General features: G+C 44.0%; 1 protein-coding gene across 4 annotated transcripts in view; it reads left to right on the top strand.

The window, feature by feature from the left end:
- MYO5A (myosin VA) overlaps positions 1-14,806 on the top strand; it is a 185,177-nt gene extending 170,371 nt beyond the window's left edge. For all 4 annotated transcript variants that reach the window (XM_037054650.1, XM_037054649.1, XM_037054648.1 and 1 more), the window contains 7 exons: positions 686-840; positions 2,755-2,844; positions 5,181-5,331; positions 7,365-7,647; positions 9,436-9,610; positions 10,823-10,903; positions 11,415-14,806. In XM_037054650.1, coding sequence (XP_036910545.1) covers positions 686-840; positions 2,755-2,844; positions 5,181-5,331; positions 7,365-7,647; positions 9,436-9,610; positions 10,823-10,903; positions 11,415-11,567 — 1,088 coding nt within the window. In that variant the 3' untranslated portion in view covers positions 11,568-14,806. The remainder of the gene's footprint in view (positions 1-685; positions 841-2,754; positions 2,845-5,180; positions 5,332-7,364; positions 7,648-9,435; positions 9,611-10,822; positions 10,904-11,414) is intronic.
- Positions 14,807-17,894: the final 3,088 nt, after the last annotated feature.

Raw genomic sequence — 17,894 nt, 5'->3', positions numbered from 1 at the left:
AGAACCTCCTTGAAAGATTTTCATGACTAAAGTGACATGATCTGACCTATACTTTCTTACCAAATTGCTCTGATTGCCGTGTGAAAATGTGCCACTGGGGAGCAAGGGATGAATCAGAGAGACCATTTGGTAGCTCTCACTAAAATTGGGGAGAAAATGATGGGGACCTAGACTCAGGCAGCTAGTAGTTGGATTCTGGATGTGTTTTGTAGGCGTAGCCAACCAGATTTGCTGGTGGATTAGATGTGTGAGAAAAAGAAAGGAGTCAAAGATGATGACGAGGTTTATAACCTGAGAAGCTAGCGGGCTGGAACTGCCATTTGCTGAGACGGGGACAACTCCTGGAAGAGCTGGTGCCACAGGGAATCGAGTTTGGTTTGGAAGGGCTCAGTCTGGTGTGTCTGAGTCGAGACGCCAGGAAGGCATTTGGTACAGGAGACTGGAAATCAAGGGGAGGGTCAGGGCAGGAGATGGAAATCGGGGGGTTGTCATCGCATAGACAATTAAAATTCACATGCTCCCACTCTCAAGCACTTCTCCGAATCAGCCATTAAAATTTGCTTTTCTATGTGACCTATTTACCCTGAATGATTGACTCTTACATGGGAAATGTGCTTTTATTATCTCTCAAAGGATTTCTCGTGACTCTCACTGTTATATAAGATTATTTTCTCCCTTTTTTCAGAACTGAAGCCACGTGGTGTAGCAGTCAATTTGATTCCAGGGTTACCTGCATACATCCTATTTATGTGTGTTCGACATGCTGACTACTTGAATGACGATCAGAAAGTCAGGTCGTTGCTAACATCAACAATTAACAGCATCAAAAAAGTATTAAAGGTCAGTTCATATTCAACAAAATTCTCGTAATAAATCTTACTGACAGACTCCGCGCCAAAGTACTTTTCCTTCCGTAGCCGAGAGCTGAGGTGCCAGTTCTAACACTTTCCAGGCCTAACGGCTGCCGCCCACTGTAGGGAACACTCTTTCTCACAGACTGTCTGTCTATATACCTCCTTTCAAAGCAGGGCTGGGGTGAACAGAAATCAAAATTAATTTGATATAATTGCATTTAATTGTGGAATAAACTGTTTCTTCATAGACAAATAGTTTGCTGTAAGGCCTTACTTAAAAATTTAAAATATTTAGTAGAGTCCATTATATGTAGGGAATATGATACTGTAGTTAAAATAGATATTAAGTGAGTTCACTAATATATGGCTCATTCATATAAGAAGATATCTGATAAAATATTACAATTTTTTCTTCCAACTTTTCCCATTTTTTCCAACTCACCCATAATTTTCCTTGTAACCTGAAATGCCTGATTCCACATGAGAAACAACACACAGGTGCTAACCTGAAAGGGAAGACTTGGAGAAGGCAGCAAAATTATGTAACAAAGCAGAAAGTCCTACCTAATAACTCAGCCATCACTGAGACACATTGCATAATCCTCCTCCTGACTCTCTAGAAAAACAGTGAATATTATTCTTAGTTTTAACTCAGTTGTTTCTGTAAGGAGCTAAGAGAATGTGCTCCAGGTACTTTGCTTTCTGACTATCTGACTTAAGGAGACCTTTTAGGATGGAGATAAGTAGATAGGTAACATGCTCAGAGGGCTCTCACATCTAAGATGGCCGTCATGAAATATTTTTTATAGTGGTAAAATATACACAGCAAAAAAGTGTAACATTTAACCATTTTCAGCATACAGTTCTGTGGCATTAAGTACATTCACTTTGTTGTGCACCCATGAAACACCCTCCCCCAGCATGTGGGCGTGAGCTTCGGACACATGCTGGTTCTCGGTCCCTATTGCTAAGATATTCTGTGCACTTACACTGTGCGGTGGTTGCTGACGCATGGAGTTTCTGAAGATTTAACATTTACAACAATTGATGGATGTCTTCTGAGTATAACTCATTTCATTTTTGGTGTTGATGCTGTATTGTCCTTAGATACACGGCTGTACTATTTGAGTCAACTCTGACAGACAAAAAAAACCCAGATCATAAGGTTTTCTCCCCACTCGTCCTAATGCAAGAAGGCCTTTATCTAATTTAACTAATTTTTTACCAACCTGTTGAAAGATTGAAGAGAGGGTATTGGAACATAACACCCTTTGATACCATTTCAGATTGATGTGCATTTGTCTCACACCCTTGTCTGAGTTGAAGTATGTCTGTCTCATGTTCCTGTGTTGGTTCGGCAATGGCCTTTTGTGAGATGTCCACAGTCCTGATGAAGAGCCAGGCAGCTTCTTCCCCCGGCGACTGCCCTGCTCAGGACTTCCTTCATCCCGTTGCCGAGTCACTGCTGTGCAGCTGTATCTTACATTGTTGACAAGATTTTTAACCTAACCTGGGTTTCAGTGCTTCCCAATCTTGGTGGTTCTCTTTTGTGCTTATAGCCCTTTGATTCTCCTCAGTAACTCCGAGGGAAGTATGTTTGGGAGAGCTCTGGCTTAGAGAATTTTTTTCTGCTAAGCTAATATCCGCAGTGAATCACTGGGAGTCATTTTCTCATGGCAAAAAAAACAACAAATATGAAGCAAGATGAAAAACAACCAATGAACCCAGTGGTTGAAATTCTCTAGCAATGATGTAAGACTTTACAACTGCAATGTGATTTATTTTTATAATTGTTTATAATGGTAACTGAAAGAAATCGGACTTCTGGTATCTGTACAGTTATTTTCGGGTTGTTATTTCTCTAAAGAAACAACACATTTAAGCTTATTCTCTCTTTCAGAAAAGAGGTGATGATTTTGAAACGGTTTCCTTCTGGCTCTCTAACACTTGCCGGTTTTTGCACTGTTTGAAGCAGTACAGCGGAGAAGAGGTGAGAAAATCCTGATTACAAAACCAGCGTGCTAAAAAAAAAAAGAGAAAAACCCAGCATGCTATACCTCTCTGATATTTTTAAGGAAAATATTTAACCATTGGTTAATTTAGAAACTTGAACTCAGAAGTGGCTTAGAAGTTCATAGCTTTGTTGGATGCTTATTACTTACACAGCTGGTTCTTACCTCTGAGGGCTGGTATTGTGAAAAACACCGTAGATGTATAATGAGCATTGATTAATGAATAGTTGCAAAAATTAATTTTTTGTCAATATATAGGCTATTCAAGGACAGTTTTTAAAAATTAAGTAATTTCAGCTTACTATAATGCATTAAAGGTCATAAGTTATGTCCAAAAATCTGTTTAGCTTTTGTTTGTGGTGATGTGTTCATCAGTTGTTTGACAAACTAATTTTCCAAAACTGCCATATATTAATAACTTATTAAAAGCTGCTTAGTAGGTATCAGTCAGCACTTACCACACATTATGTTATTTGATTCTTACAATCTTTCTATGAGGTAGGGATTGTAACCCAGTTTCACAGATGAGGAAACGGAAGCTCGGTGAAGTTCATCAGTTTGCCCACGTCCTCTCCCCCATCAGGAGCAGAGCTGGGATTCTGGGCTCGGCTGACTCTGAGAGACTCTGCCCCCAGCCACTGCTCTCCACGCCTCCCCAGCTCACGCCAGGAGAGCAGCCGGAGAAGCTGAGCAGCAGCACTTTCTGAGCACCCAGACAGAGGCTGGGGCAGAGGCCTGTCCTAGCAAATACTGGGAAATACAAATATGAGCAAGATATGGCCCCTGAGCAGAAGGGACTGATGGACCAGAGTCCCCAGAGGGGTCATGAACTGTCTTGTCATCCCCCACTTCTAGACCATGTTGTGTTGTTAAATAGCTTGTAGGGAGGCAGGTGCTCAACTATGGGCAGAATCCACCAAGTAAGCTGTTGCCTTTGTCAGGCAGTGTATGACAAAGGTCCTTCTTGTACAATTGGCTTTCCATTCTAACAAATAGTACCAAAAGGTGAAAATCATGTATGGATACTATGAAATGTGGGGGCGACTTTCCTCGCAAGTTTCCCTCGCCCGCCACAGGTGAAAGTAAACATGACATGACATGATCTGCTTGTGGAGGAGAGGTGGCCAGTTTCTCCAAGGAAAAAGGCCTTGAGCCCCTTCCTCCAGGCGCTTTTATTGGGTTGTAATACACAGGAATACAGGGAGGCAAGGATCAAACAGTAGATAACATTTCAAAGAAATCTGAGGGCCTAGTCTGAGTCAGTGTCTGTCAGGAAAAGAGTTTTGCAGAAACCTTGGGAGACATACTCATTTCCTCTCAGACCCTTATCATATGAATGAAAGAACTCTTAGCGGAGCAGATTTCACAGGTTTTTCAGGAAGTCTTTGTGATGCCAGATCCCCCCGCCCCCCCCCCCCACCACCACCACTACCACACACACACACACACATTCTGGCAAGGCAAGGAGCTGCACCCCTCCCCATCCGGTATTCAGGCTTAAGTGGATTAGAGCCAGGAAGCACTTCTCCCAGAGGACATGGGGACTTGGGCTGTGTCACATAGCCGGAGGGCACAAGTCTATTGCTTGCTCTTTGTTGCAGCCCCCACCCCCCAGTCCTTCCATGAAGTCCTCCCAAGTGGTGGAGTCGGGCTTAGGTTGTTCCCTGCTGCGAGGAGACTTACCCGTCATCAACATCGACCATGCTTTGGGGGCAGGGAGGAAACTGAGGCAGCGTTTGCTACCAGAGACAGGCTTTGTCTCCTGTGGCTCACATTTCAGAGGTCACTCGCAGCCTTAGCCACTGGGTGGAGAGTTACAATTCCTGAAACCAGGCTGAGTGGTCCACAACAATGAAAGGCAAATTCTTTACTTATGTCCCAGTCTCTAGAAATTGACCTAGTTTAAGACCACGATGTGTGCCCTTTGTATACAGTATTTATAAAGAGAACTATGTTTCATGAACTGAAGTTTAAGAGGTTAATACTTTAGCTAATTCAGTGTTTGTCAGTAAACCTCCTGTTTCATAAGTGAAAACACATTCATTTTTTAGATTAAGTTCTCCCTCCTTATTTCATTGACATTGCTGTTGGAAAGGCTTAAATGCTAGGTTGCCAAGTTTAGATATTATTCAAAAGCTAAGTAAGAAGTGGAATTTTAAGATGGAAGCAACGCAGCGCAGAAAATGGTTATTCTGGCATTCACGTGTGGGCTGGATGGAAACTCTTCAGAGAGAGCGATGCCGACCAGACGAGTTAGATGGACGGACGGGATGTCCGCCTCATGTGTGTCATTAACTCTGCGCTCTGTCTCCAGGGCTTCATGAAGCACAACACGTCACGCCAGAATGAACACTGTCTCACCAATTTTGACCTGGCTGAGTACCGGCAGGTGCTGAGTGACTTGGCCATTCAGATCTACCAGCAGCTGGTGCGGGTGTTAGAGAACATACTTCAGCCGATGATCGGTAAGGCCAGGGCGTTGCTGACATCGAGGTCTGCCCGCCTCCCCTGCCCACCAGGAGATGACCACCAGTGGCATGTGTTTGGGGCACATATCCAAACGGAGAACATCAGTAGTAAGACTCAGTCTTAAAGTAAGCTGAGGAATCCCAGGACATGGGATGTTAGCCATGACTGAGATGCCTCAAAGTCAGGGCGTCCACATGCCCAAAACAGCCGTGACTGGTTTCCCTCCTCAGTGTAGAACACCTCTGCCTTAAACGTTGGGCCGTGCTTTGTACCCAGCACTGGCTCTCACTCCTTTTCCCGTGTTCAGAAAGACTTTACACGCCGGTGGGTCTGTGGAGGGTCTGCACTTTGCCTAGTTAATGGCACAGTAAATGGGCTGGGAGAGTACGGTGCCGACAGGACAGGTCTCAGACACCGTGTGCCAAGCTGTGCACCTCCCGGTCCCTCTGGAATCGTTGAAGCCAGTTTGGTTTAATGCAGCAGTTTCTTGTCTGATGAGCCTCTGGGGTGCAGGTGTTTCTATTTCTGTATATGTGTATGCAGCTAATGTGTGATTCCATGTACCTGTCTTTACATGTGTGCACTGGCTCTGGGTGTTTGCTTATGTATTCTGTTACACGTTGTAGTGTGCTGTGTGTTTGAAGTAGGAGTTAAGAGACATGTACAAATTGCAGGCTGCTGATTTTGAATGCATTGATTTTTTTAAAAAGTTGTTTTAACTTACCAAACTCTTATCCTCAGGCAAATTACCAGCAGCCTCTGAAGACCACTCCGAGTTACCCTTTCTCACCCTACCCACATGTTTCCTCACTTCCACAACTTCTGTACTTCCCTTCTGTGGGCTCATTTCTGTCCTAAGCACACAGTCAAACAACTAGAAACACAAAAGGCTGAGGAAAGCTTGTGAGGTGGCAGTGATTTTTCTAGTTGTCCCCTAAGACGGGGGCCCCAACACCCAGGCCAAGGACCGGTCCTCCTCTGTGGCCTGTTAGGAACCGGTCTGCACAGTAGGAGGTGAGTGGTGGGAGAGCGAAGCTTCGCTCGAATTGAGGCCTCCTGTGCGTGCCCCGTCCCACACCAGTCCACGGAATTCTTTTCCCTAAATCCGGTTCCTGGTGCCAAAAAGGTTGGAGACTGACATCCTAAGAGGTCATGAATTTAAAGCACTCTAGGTCAGCTAAAATGCAAAAAGTGACAGACGCAAAGGTCAGCTTTGGCCAACTTTTTTTCTGTTTTTGCCTGTTTTTATTGGCTAAACTTGTCTCTGAGGTGTCCCACTTTAACTGACCACCCCCTCTCCCAGTGACTTCACAACAGCAAACATGTTGACTCTGAATGAGGTTGTATGGAAGCTGCATGGAGCACTGGGAGAAACAAAGGTGAATCAGGCTTGGCCCTTGCTCTCAAGGGACCCCCAGTCCAGGAGTGGGCATCCTAAGCCATCCTAGAGGATACTTAAGCCACTCGCTGCCAGGAAAGCACGAGGGAGGGAGCAGCAGTGCTCCAGAGGGGAAGACTAAGTCCTGGGAGGCGGAGGCTAACCCCAGCGCCCCCTGCCATTGTGGGAGCTCAGGGCAGGGAGGGCCCAGCTCTCCAGCCCTGCACAACTGCCCCTCCCAGGTCTCCTCCAAGGCCCCTGCCCAGGCTCCTACCTTTCTTGATTTTTTGCCTTTGGAGTTCACATGGCCTGGAGAATGCTCATCTTCTCCCTCACTGCTGCATACCTCTCTCAGAAACCCTCACACAGCACCACACACTGGTGCTATTACAAGGCTGCTGCTTCGTAGTTTAGAAACTACGCCATTAAGATTTCTTAATTTCTTGGTAAAATTTTGCATTTAAGAATTATTTCTTCATTAAAATTGAAAATCCAGAATTCATTTTTGGGGGAAAGTTCTTTCCCCCTCTGTTCTGATGCTCAGGTAATTTTTCTGCATTGAGTGTATGTGTGAATATGTGTGTATGGACATGAAAAGGTTTTCTTTCAGATCTCTTTTAACAGCTCTTTTAACTTGAACTACTCCTGCAGTCTCAGGCATGCTGGAGCATGAGACCATTCAGGGTGTGTCCGGGGTGAAGCCCACAGGGCTGCGGAAGCGGACCTCCAGCATCGCCGACGAGGGCACCTACACACTGGACTCCATCCTGCGGCAGCTCAACTCCTTCCACTCAGTCATGTGCCAGCACGGCATGGACCCCGAGCTGATCAAGCAGGTGGTCAAGCAGATGTTCTACATCGTGGGGGCCATCACGCTGAACAACCTCCTCCTGCGGAAGGACATGTGCTCCTGGAGTAAAGGCATGCAGATCAGGTGAGCAAATGCCAACGACACCTGTGATGGCCTCTTCTCGCTGCCCAACTGTCCACACACCCCGTGTCTGCTGCCGCCCCATGTCTCCTCCCAGGCAGCAAGGGAGGACCAGGCGTGCAGCCGCTTCCCCTTGCCTGTGGGGCCTCTCCACTCTCAGTCAGTGCTGCTCCTGGCTGTGCTCCAGCAGGTTCTACTCACTGCTGGGTAGGGACCCTGCTGCACTGTGGCCAATTCATTTGAGGGATTAAAGAGGCGATGAAAAATACATGAAGATGAGATAGATGCTTCCTTTTCTTTTGTGTTTTAATTGTATCATTATCAAATGATACATTTGATTGAAGCATTATCAAATGATAATGAAGATTTCTAATCTTCATTGATAATGATAATGATAATGAAGTTATCATTTGATAACTAATCGAATGATAGTGAAGATTGGCCCTGGCTGGTGTAGCTTGGATTGAGCGCGGGCCTGCGAACCACAGGATCGAGGTTCGATTCCCAGTCAGGGCACATGCCTAGGTTGCAGGCCAGTTCCCGGTTCCTGGCGGGGGACGCACGAAAGGCAACCATACATTGATATTTCTCTCTCTCTCTCTCTCTCTCTCTCCTTCCCTTCCCCTCTAAGATAAATTTAAAAAATAAATAAATAAACAAATGACAGTGAAGATTATCTAATGTTTGTTTGCTTTTAGAAATTGCTTTAAACAAAATACCTTTTTGTACCCTCGGCAGCAAGAGCCTGTCAAACAGATCTTTCACTGACACTTGAAATATGCCCCTCTGTGTTTCAGGAAGAGCTGTACCCAATTCGATGCTCAGCCACTATTCAGCATAACCATGTTATCTGATAGAATTGATTTATTTTGCAAATAATTTCTTTTAAAACAGCTAGAATACTCACCAAGAGGAGAAAAAAGGATTTCTCCTACGAACATCTCTAGTTGCTCAGTCTCAGGAAGCCTTGACGATCTCCTCGAATTTCCCCCTCTGACCCGCACCCACTGTAGTTAACAGTGACGCCTGACATCCAGGGAGTGGGGTTTCCTCCTCTGTAAGCTTTGTGTATGCATTTGAAGCACCTGCCGTAGTACGATTCCTCCTGTTTGCCTGATTACTACATCCCAATTGTGTGTCCATTTACTTCATTTTATTTCATTTTAAGAACCACTGTTACTCAGTTGGCCAGCCTCTGATCCCTCAGCATCTGTGTAGTTTCTTGGGGACTTTGTCTCTTCCAGTGGCCCCCACGTGCCTTTCTCTTCCTCTGTCCCTGAGCTTCCTCGGGCCACTGTCCCCATCACCCGGCCTCTCCCAGTAAGAGGGCTGGAGCACAACGTCTGTGCGGCAGGATTTTGTTACCCAGCTGGACGTAAGAAAGAGAGAGGACTTAAAGGATAGTGTTCTCCCGATGTTGTGAGAGAAGACACAAAGTGTTTACTGGGCCACTGCGTAATAAGGGCACATCTGCACAATGTGTTCCATTTTGTCTTTTAACACATCTTATTTCATAACTTTTGCTGTAATGGCCACTTTGTATCTTGCATTAAAGATAATTATATGCTCTAGTGTTTTACTCTTATATAATTATGATTATAAACCTCATGACTTTTTATAATGACAATTTTTAAGTATAGCTGATACAATTTGAGGAAATTGAACAAGATTACTACTTGTCATCTGAACTGAAATTCCTGACAAAGTCACACACAAAGAATCAAGACATCTATGACAACGCCCAGTAAAGGTGCACCCTCTCTCTCCCTCCCGCCGTCTTGCTCGGCGTAGGTACAATGTCAGTCAGCTGGAAGAGTGGCTGCGTGACAAGAACCTGATGAACAGTGGGGCTAAGGAGACCCTGGAACCGCTCATTCAGGCCGCTCAGCTTCTGCAGGTGAAGAAGAAAACGGATGACGACGCCGAAGCCATCTGCTCCATGTGCAGTGCTTTAACCACTGCCCAGGTATGGCCACGCTCCCTGCCGGGAGGTCATTTAACATTGGTCATGGGCGATCTTTGGGTAAACAAAGACGTCTTCTAGCTGCTGTTCTCATCTCTGAGCTGCCTTCACCTGCATCAGAGAAGACAGACTTACACGCACATAAATCTCGAGAACGGTTTTCCCAGAAAGTAGCACACTCAGTCCTAGTCACAGTGTCTGCGTTCAGCATCTAGTCAGTGTTGGCTGAGTGTCTGCAGGGCTGTGCAGCCTGTCCCAGGCACCGAGACACAGCCACAAACGAAACGAGGTTCCTGCTCTAGTGGGGCGTGCATTCTAGGCCTGCTGCGTAGCTTACATTCCAGAAAATGGTTTTCCATGTTACTTTATAATTGGATGATTCTTTAGATTTCTCTATTTTAAGACAAATAATTCTTGTTTCTTCAGTTCACTAAATGATGAATTGAGTACCTATCTCAAGGGACCATACTTGTTGCTGGGGGAAATACTTCAATAAAGAAGGAACAATCCCTGCTTAAAAAGAACTTCAAGTTTAGTGGGGAAGACAGATGTACCCAGCCGATGCTACTGTAAGAGAGTCTAGCAAGTTCAGTGTTGAGACATCTACAGGAGGTGCCCGGGGGGCGATAACCGACTGTGTTCAGAGAAGGTCCCATCAGGCAGGGCATTGACGTTAAGGAGTCAACGGAGGAGAAGGGAGGACACTGGGGACAATGGCAACGGCAGTAGGGAAGGCACAGGTGTGCACACGCCCGCTTCTCATTTGCCACGTATCTCTGTGCCTGCTCTCGGACTTTTGTAATGTTCGTCACACGTCTCATCATAGCATGGACATCGTACACAGATTACACGTGAAGTGCGCATGCAGAGTAGCTCAACAGACAACAAGGATGCTGGCAAAAACAGGCACTTGGGGAGAGTGGGAGGAGGGGAGTTGGGGCACTTTTACTTTTCATGTTCTCCTTTGTATAGTTCGAATATTTTTCTAAATTGACATTGCTTCTTAAAATATACAAAGGTGAATACATTTTTATTATAAAAATTCAAATAGTAAAGGTACGTGTGCCTTTGAACCATTTCCCTCTCCCCTCTGGTTCTGCCCCAGCCCTGGCAGAACTGAACCCCCACGCACAGACCCTGGTAGTTTCCGGGTCATAAGTACCCAGTGTGTGCCTGAAAATACGCTGACAACTTTGGTCATGTTATTTCTCATAGATTGTCAAAGTGTTGAATTTGTACACGCCAGTGAATGAGTTTGAAGAAAGAGTCTCCGTGTCATTCATTCGTACTATACAGGTAAGACCTCCCGAGTTCTTTCTCTTTGACTCACCAACACAGTATTTTGAATGTAAATTTTACATTTGTTGAAGGATAATATTTTTAAATTATCTTATCTTATTTTTACAGTGAATTAAATTTTTTTTGGTAATGTATTGGGAAATTGAAATGATTTTTATAAAGTTTTATTTATTTAGAGGGTAAGGGAGGGAAAAAGAGAGGGAGAGAAACACCAGTGTGTGAGAGATACATCCATCAGTTGCCTTTTGCAAGGCCCCCAACTGGGGACCTGGCCCGCAACCCAGGCATGTGCCCTGCCTGACCAGGGATCGAACCGGTGACCCTTTGGTTTGCAGGCCAGCACTCATTCCACTGAGACACACCAGCCAGGTCGAAAATTAAGTGATTATGAAGCAAATGTAAACATTCTTCATTAGTTGGGGAGTTTTGGGTAGGATTTGTGGTGGAAGAAAAATTTCTTTATAGATCCAAAGAATTGATGTTCTGTTTGTTTTGTTTAATTTTCCAGATGCGTTTACGAGACAGGAAAGACTCTCCTCAGCTGCTCATGGATGCTAAACACATCTTTCCTGTCACCTTTCCCTTTAACCCATCCTCCCTCGCACTAGAAACCATACAGATTCCAGCCAGCCTGGGCCTGGGGTTCATATCCCGAGTCTGAAAGTGATGTCAAGGCAAACAGTGACAATACATTTCTTGCCTGAAATAAGAACCCATTATTTCCAGTGAGCTACTGAAAACACATTTGTAAAGAAAATGCAGTGATCAGCTTCCAAACAAGAGGTCATTAACTTGCATCACCTTGGAAAGAAAGTCACGCTCCTCTGTAGCAACACTCCCCGGTGACCGGTTAGGCATTCCGAGTTCACATGCAAGAAAATGGCAGAAGGAAGGAAAAAATGTTTCTTCAGCTGCTAGCATTTATTTTAAATCTTTAGCACCGCATCTAAATGGTATAAAAAAACATAAATTCTAGATATGAGCTGATGTTAGCAAGGTACCAACAGAAACCACCCTCTGTGATAACCAGAAGAAAAATCGCTATTGAGTACATATCATATCAGTTTAGGAATCAATGTTGATGTTGTCAAACTGGATCCAAGAAGTAAACTGGCAATATGTATAGTAGTTAGTCAAGTAACTCCCTTATGTGTGTCATTATGACGTAGAGGTGTAAAAAGAATGCTGGTTTCCTGTGTAGCATAGAAGTCCATCTGTACTGTAGCTTCCTGAGCATTTTAAATTGCTGCTGCATACTGTGTTCTTTAAAATGTAAGTGATATTCTTGTTAGGCACTACAACAGTAAGCTTCTGGTTTACCAGTTCTGTTTACAATTCAGTCAGATCACAGTTTGAACTGGATTGTGTGCAGAAATCTACAGATCCCCTTGCACGTGTAGTGGACACTGGAAAGTCACATAGTGGTGAACGTTAGACTTTGGGGGGTGGGAACAGACAGGACGCAACGGCTGCTGTGGTTTATTCAGGATGTGTTGCACTGATGTCCTCCTCGCTTTTCCCTGGGCGGGGATCACAGCAGGGTGCAGCGTTCTGTGAAGTGACTTATTTTTACTTTCCAGGGCTGACTCCTGCAGTGCGTATATTCAGCCTCGACAGGTTTTTTCTTCTTAATTTATGAAGAATTCGTCTCAGTCACGATCTAGAGAGCATTGTCAGTGTATTCATGATTCAGGTCTTAAAAACTTTGATTATCCTATAAATTATGCAAAAGAAGTTGTATAATAAATAATTATGATTCCGGTTTTTTTTGGCTTGCAACTTCTATACATGTTCTCAGTACAACTAGATACTTTAAAGAACATCCATCGGGTTAGAAATACTTTGACTTAGATAAGAAATAGACGAAGATTGCCGAGCTTTACAGAGGATTTGGCTGGGTAAGACCCAGATTCTGTGTTTTCATTCTGAAACTCCGATTAAACGTATTCTGCATTTTTCTTAGGTATGTTATACAATAAACCTTTCAGGTTGCACAAAAAGCAAATTCATTAGAAACTGCATTACAATCATAGATTTATATCATTTAACTCCTAGATGGTTTATAAAAGTGACATTTTATTGAGATATGTGCAATATTATCAATGGAAGTCAAACAATTTCGAATCAATGATAAAGATTGTTATTAAAAGATAAATACTGTCTGCTAACTTATTTGGGCCTCAAGCTCCTCTTTTACACAGTAAGAGGGTTGGACAGCTGAGTCCTAAGGTCCCTTCTGTGTCTAACATTCTCTCCTCTCCATTGCACTTGGTTCCTAGAGAAACGAGCTGCAGTTCCTCAGTGTGCTCATGCAAAGACCAGCGTTCGGTGCCTGTTATGTCTGAGGGATTAACAAAATGTAGTATCACAAATCTGTGAAGCTATAGTCTTCTTCAGTGTACGTGATTTACGTCCATGTTTTTAGAAAGTTATATTTAGGTAATTTTTATTGTCATGTACTGCTGTATTCCATTTGTATACATTTATTTATTTGCACAACCAACCCAAACATTGCTAATTCATTCAGGTTCTCTCAATTTTACCAGGGTGTCAGTGTGGTTTTCAATGGACTCATGACCATTTGGTTAGTACTGAATGTGTCATAGTTTAAGAGCATGGGTGGGACTTGGGTGAGGAAATGGTTAGACAATGCCTCCATGGTGTACGCACCCCACCTCTGGCCCGGAAACCTCCCAGCCCTCCCAGCTCAGTGCTGTGTCACATGTCCCATGCACTCCCCCAGCCTTGTCAGGTCTTCAGGGTCACTCTGGGGCTCCCACCGCTGTCTGTCGTAGTTCTTTCTCTTACCCCCAGACAACTCACATACTGAAGTGTCTCTAGCCTGGGCCTGTGTCTCTCCCAGAAGTGCTGTCTTTCTGCTGAAAAGTGCAGCAGCCTGTTCCTCCCCTGGCCATCGTCTCTGTTCAGGGATGGCCACACAAAGGTTCTGATGCTCCTGGGCTGCAGCTCCCTCCAAGCCCTGCTCAGAACCCCAGGTGGGGGTCTGGATTAGCTTCTTTTAGCAGCCGAAAGATACTCAGTAGCCATAACAAGAGCAGCCTACCACCAGGGACGCCCGCCCGCGCCTGCGAATGACCCTGCATGCTCCTTGAGGGTGCAGCAATATCCCGCTGACTCTGGGAATCCTTTGGCCACTTTGAGGACTGCTCACCCTTCCTTCCGTCCATCCACACTTTCTCTTGCAGCTTCAAACTCACCTCCAGCAGCCTTTCCCCCACCCATTTATCTGTTCGATCTTCCCCTTCCCTCCTGCGAACTCTGGGTCCCATCGCCAGCCTACTTGCCTGACCCAGAAGGCCTGCCATTGGTGGGTGGAGTCAGTCCTCAGCTGCCCCAGCCTGCCTGGCGGCTTCCCTTCGGGCCAGTCTGAGTACACATTCTTCTCACTTCTCTCTAGTACATTCTTCAACATTTTCACTAATTTACTTTTTTATAATTCTTCTGTGACACACAATAGGAATTCAAAGAAAGATCTTAAAACAACATTGGGTCATTGTCATAATAGCCCCTCCGGAATACTCTGCTCCCACTCTCCTCACCCACAGACGCAGCTCCCACCTTGGAATGCAAAGCCGGGGAGCTAGAAGCAGTTTCCCTTACCGCTTTTCTTCGGTTAAGGTTTTGGTCTGCCTGAGAGTTAACTGTGGAGATGGGGGAAGATGAGTGGGGCATAAAGTCCATGAATGTGGCTTCACAATTCCTTTGGAAGTTTTGAATAATCCCCACATACCTGACACTTCTTTTGTAGGAGCAGAAGTGCAAATGTATATATTCCAAAGCCAATTAAAAGGAGCTTTGGGGATTTGAATTAGTATGATTCGCTTTACTTTTAAAAGTATTTTTTTTTATTTATCTTTAGAGGGGAAGGGAAGGAGAGAGGGAGAGAAATATCAATGTATGGTTGCCTCTCGTGCGTTCCCTGCTGGGAACTGGCCTGCAACCCAGGCATGTGCCCTGACTGGGAATCGAACCGCAATCCTTTGGTTCACTGGCCCATGTTAAATCCACTGAGCTACACCAGCCAGGGCTGATTTGCTTTATTTTAATGGATAATTTAGAGTTGGCTTTTTCTGAGTAATTATATATAATGTAGATCAAATATTTTAATAACTGGGGGAGGCTATGAAAATTCTTTATTTTATTAGAATTTCAGTACAGTGATGATTGTGAGAAATTACTTTCCTGGTGACCCCAGGTAAAGGGGCACCTGCCACTGTCCTGAGAAGACCTCCAGTGTTTCTCTGTCCCGCCCCTCCCATAAACACACCCAGAGTCACCAGTTCATAGAGTTCCCCAGGCAGCACGGTCAAGTATCCTCTGGGTATCTTCAACTATTCAGGATAAAACAGGAAGCAAAAATTACTGTTTGACTTTTAAACTCTCCTGTTGAAAGCTGTGCAGAACAGTGCCATGCATTGGCTATGCTTTACTTCCTTGCTCTCTCTCTGTTACCTCACTGTCTCCTCACAGCAGCACTGGAAGGTAGAAAATATAGCCACACTCATCCGCTGATGATATTCGAGAGAAGTAAGGTCAGACTTGCCAGAGGTCCCACAGCCCCCCCCCCCAGTGGAGCCGCCTTCAAATGTGCTGCGGTGGCAGTGTGGGCGGACGCAACGAGGGCACTTGAACGAGTCCTGAGGTTATGTCTGTCCCCCTCGGTGCCTGCGGGGTGCCCAGGTGGGCAAGAGGCGCTCTTTCTCTTTATCCGAGTTAGCAGCTGACACAAGGGAACTGAGCAGTGAGCAATATCGAGCAGTAGTTCTTTGTGCTAACGAGATAAAGAGCCTAGAGCCCAGAAGTTTTCCTTCTGTCGTAGTTACCTGCTATGACCAGGTTTGACTTTTGTAATGAATCAGTGCTCCCTCGGAGGGTGCAATACTCTGCTTAGGTCATTAATTAGTAGCAGGCTGTCTCCACCTGATGGAAAGCAGTGAACGCCTCTCAAAAGTGAAGAGGAAGGTCACTGTCAATACACCCTGCCCTGCCAGCCAGGGTTGTTTGAACATCGCTGTGTGTGCATGCTGCCAGTGTTTACTGTGGAGCTAGGAGATGTGCTGTGTGCATGCGTGTTTGAGAGGCTGTGTATTGCCGCTGTGTATTGCCGTGGCCTCTGCTCATGAATAAGTGCATTGTAATTTCTTCTCAGGCTGTGCTGTGAGGGCCGCCTTAACCCCTGCTCCCTTCCCTCCTGGAGCTGCCTTAAGTTCCCTGCAACTTTTCCTCTGTAAGGGGACATATTGCCTGGAGAGAATATCAAGCCCTGTTTCTCAAGGTTTTGTGAGGGTTTTGGTTGGGTGTGGCCTCCAACCACTAATTCCTTTCTCCCCAGTGTGCGTGATCCTCCCCGACCTTTACTTCTTCCCTTCTTTTCTGCTAGTTCTAAACAGGTATTAGAACTCTGAGGCAGCAGTAGACTCAGAGCCAGTGAAATGTGGGCTTAGAAAGCGCTCCCAAGCGCGGCGGGCTCTGTGTCACAAGGAAGCAGATGAACGTGAGGAAGAAATACAGAGATGTTAGAGTTTGGGTAATATTTAAATAGCTGGTTTTCCACTGACCTTTTCTTAATAAAGGTAAAGAGTATAACTATAAAACTTCTCATGGACATTCTTTAAAAAAAAATTTAAGAAGCTGGTACAATAAAAGATTGAAAACAAGAAAGAGTGCTATAAATTCTAATCCACTGTATTACCCTAAATTAAATCGACCTGGAGTTAGTGGGTTTTCAGTAGATCAGGAACTGAGAAGTACTAGGTAACGTATCTGCCAAAATGCGTTTTATACCTTTTTTATTTTATAATTTGGTCTAGCTAAAATGTTCATTAGCTTAATTTAATGAGTGTTATTAGAGTCATAAATATCTGAAAATGACTTTTTAATATTGTAATATTGCCTGAAATATTTGAAAGAAAAATGTTTTTGAGTTGAAACTGGAATGTATAATTCAATGCTTGGTAGGTCAGTACATTTTTATGCATTTTTCAAATATCTTATTGTTACCATATGTTGTAAAATTTTAGACTACACTTCAGGCTTTCTAAATCATTTGAGCCATTTAATTTTTTCCCAACAAATGGTGATTTTTTTTCCTTTAAATGTGGATATGTATATTGTAATTTATGATTCCTAGTTATGTATTTTTGTGGAATCCTGGAAGTAACGTTGACTTTTTTGTGTCTTGGAAATTTAAATTGCTCTAACAGTGTTGCACAGAAATGAGCTCATGACATTTAACACTGTATTTTAATTATTAACTTTAATTGTTAATTGACTGTGAGATGGATATGCTTTTTAACTAAAATGAAACTGAACATTGCAGTTTTCCAAACAGTTTTTCTCGTCGGACCTGGAAAAGGAATTCTACTTTGAGCCACACAGAAAAACAAACTACGGCTCATCTTTTGAAAGTTCCTGGGTACAGTGTTCATCCATGAAAAAGGAAGCAGAAGTACTGAAAAATGAAAGGCATATCAACCCACTCTAGTTTTAAACAGAACCCATCCCAGCATATCTCACACGGAGTTTTTAAAAATAAACTAATAATTCACCTCATATCAACAAAAGATATCAACTAGTGCTAAGATGAAAACCAAAACCAAATCAGATTGACATTTAAGCTTTGTAGTTGTCTAATGTTGTCCTTAGTGAGTGTGCGTCATTAATGCTGTATTCTCCTGGCTATTATAGAAAAGTGTTCAAATAAAGGTATGGAGATAATGGATTTTTGTTCATGTCTGATCAATAAACCCACAGCACATGGAATATACACCAACATAGGCCACATTCTGGGCTCAAAACATGCCTTTAAAATTAAAGAATAGAAATCCTATAATAGACCCTCTCAGATGATAATAGAATTAAAGTAGAAATCAGTGAGAGGGAAATAGCTGGAAAATCTCCAAATACATGGAGATTAAACAGCACACTTCTAAAAAACACATGGGTCAAAGAAGAAATCTCGGGAGAA

Source organism: Sturnira hondurensis, unplaced genomic scaffold (assembly GCF_014824575.4).
Source record: "Sturnira hondurensis isolate 20B ecotype Veracruz unplaced genomic scaffold, ASM1482457v3 Scaffold0008196, whole genome shotgun sequence".
Lineage (NCBI taxonomy): Eukaryota > Metazoa > Chordata > Mammalia > Chiroptera > Phyllostomidae > Sturnira > Sturnira hondurensis.
The sequence above is the reverse complement of the archived record's forward strand: the minus strand, read 5'-3'. Positions and strand labels throughout refer to the sequence as shown.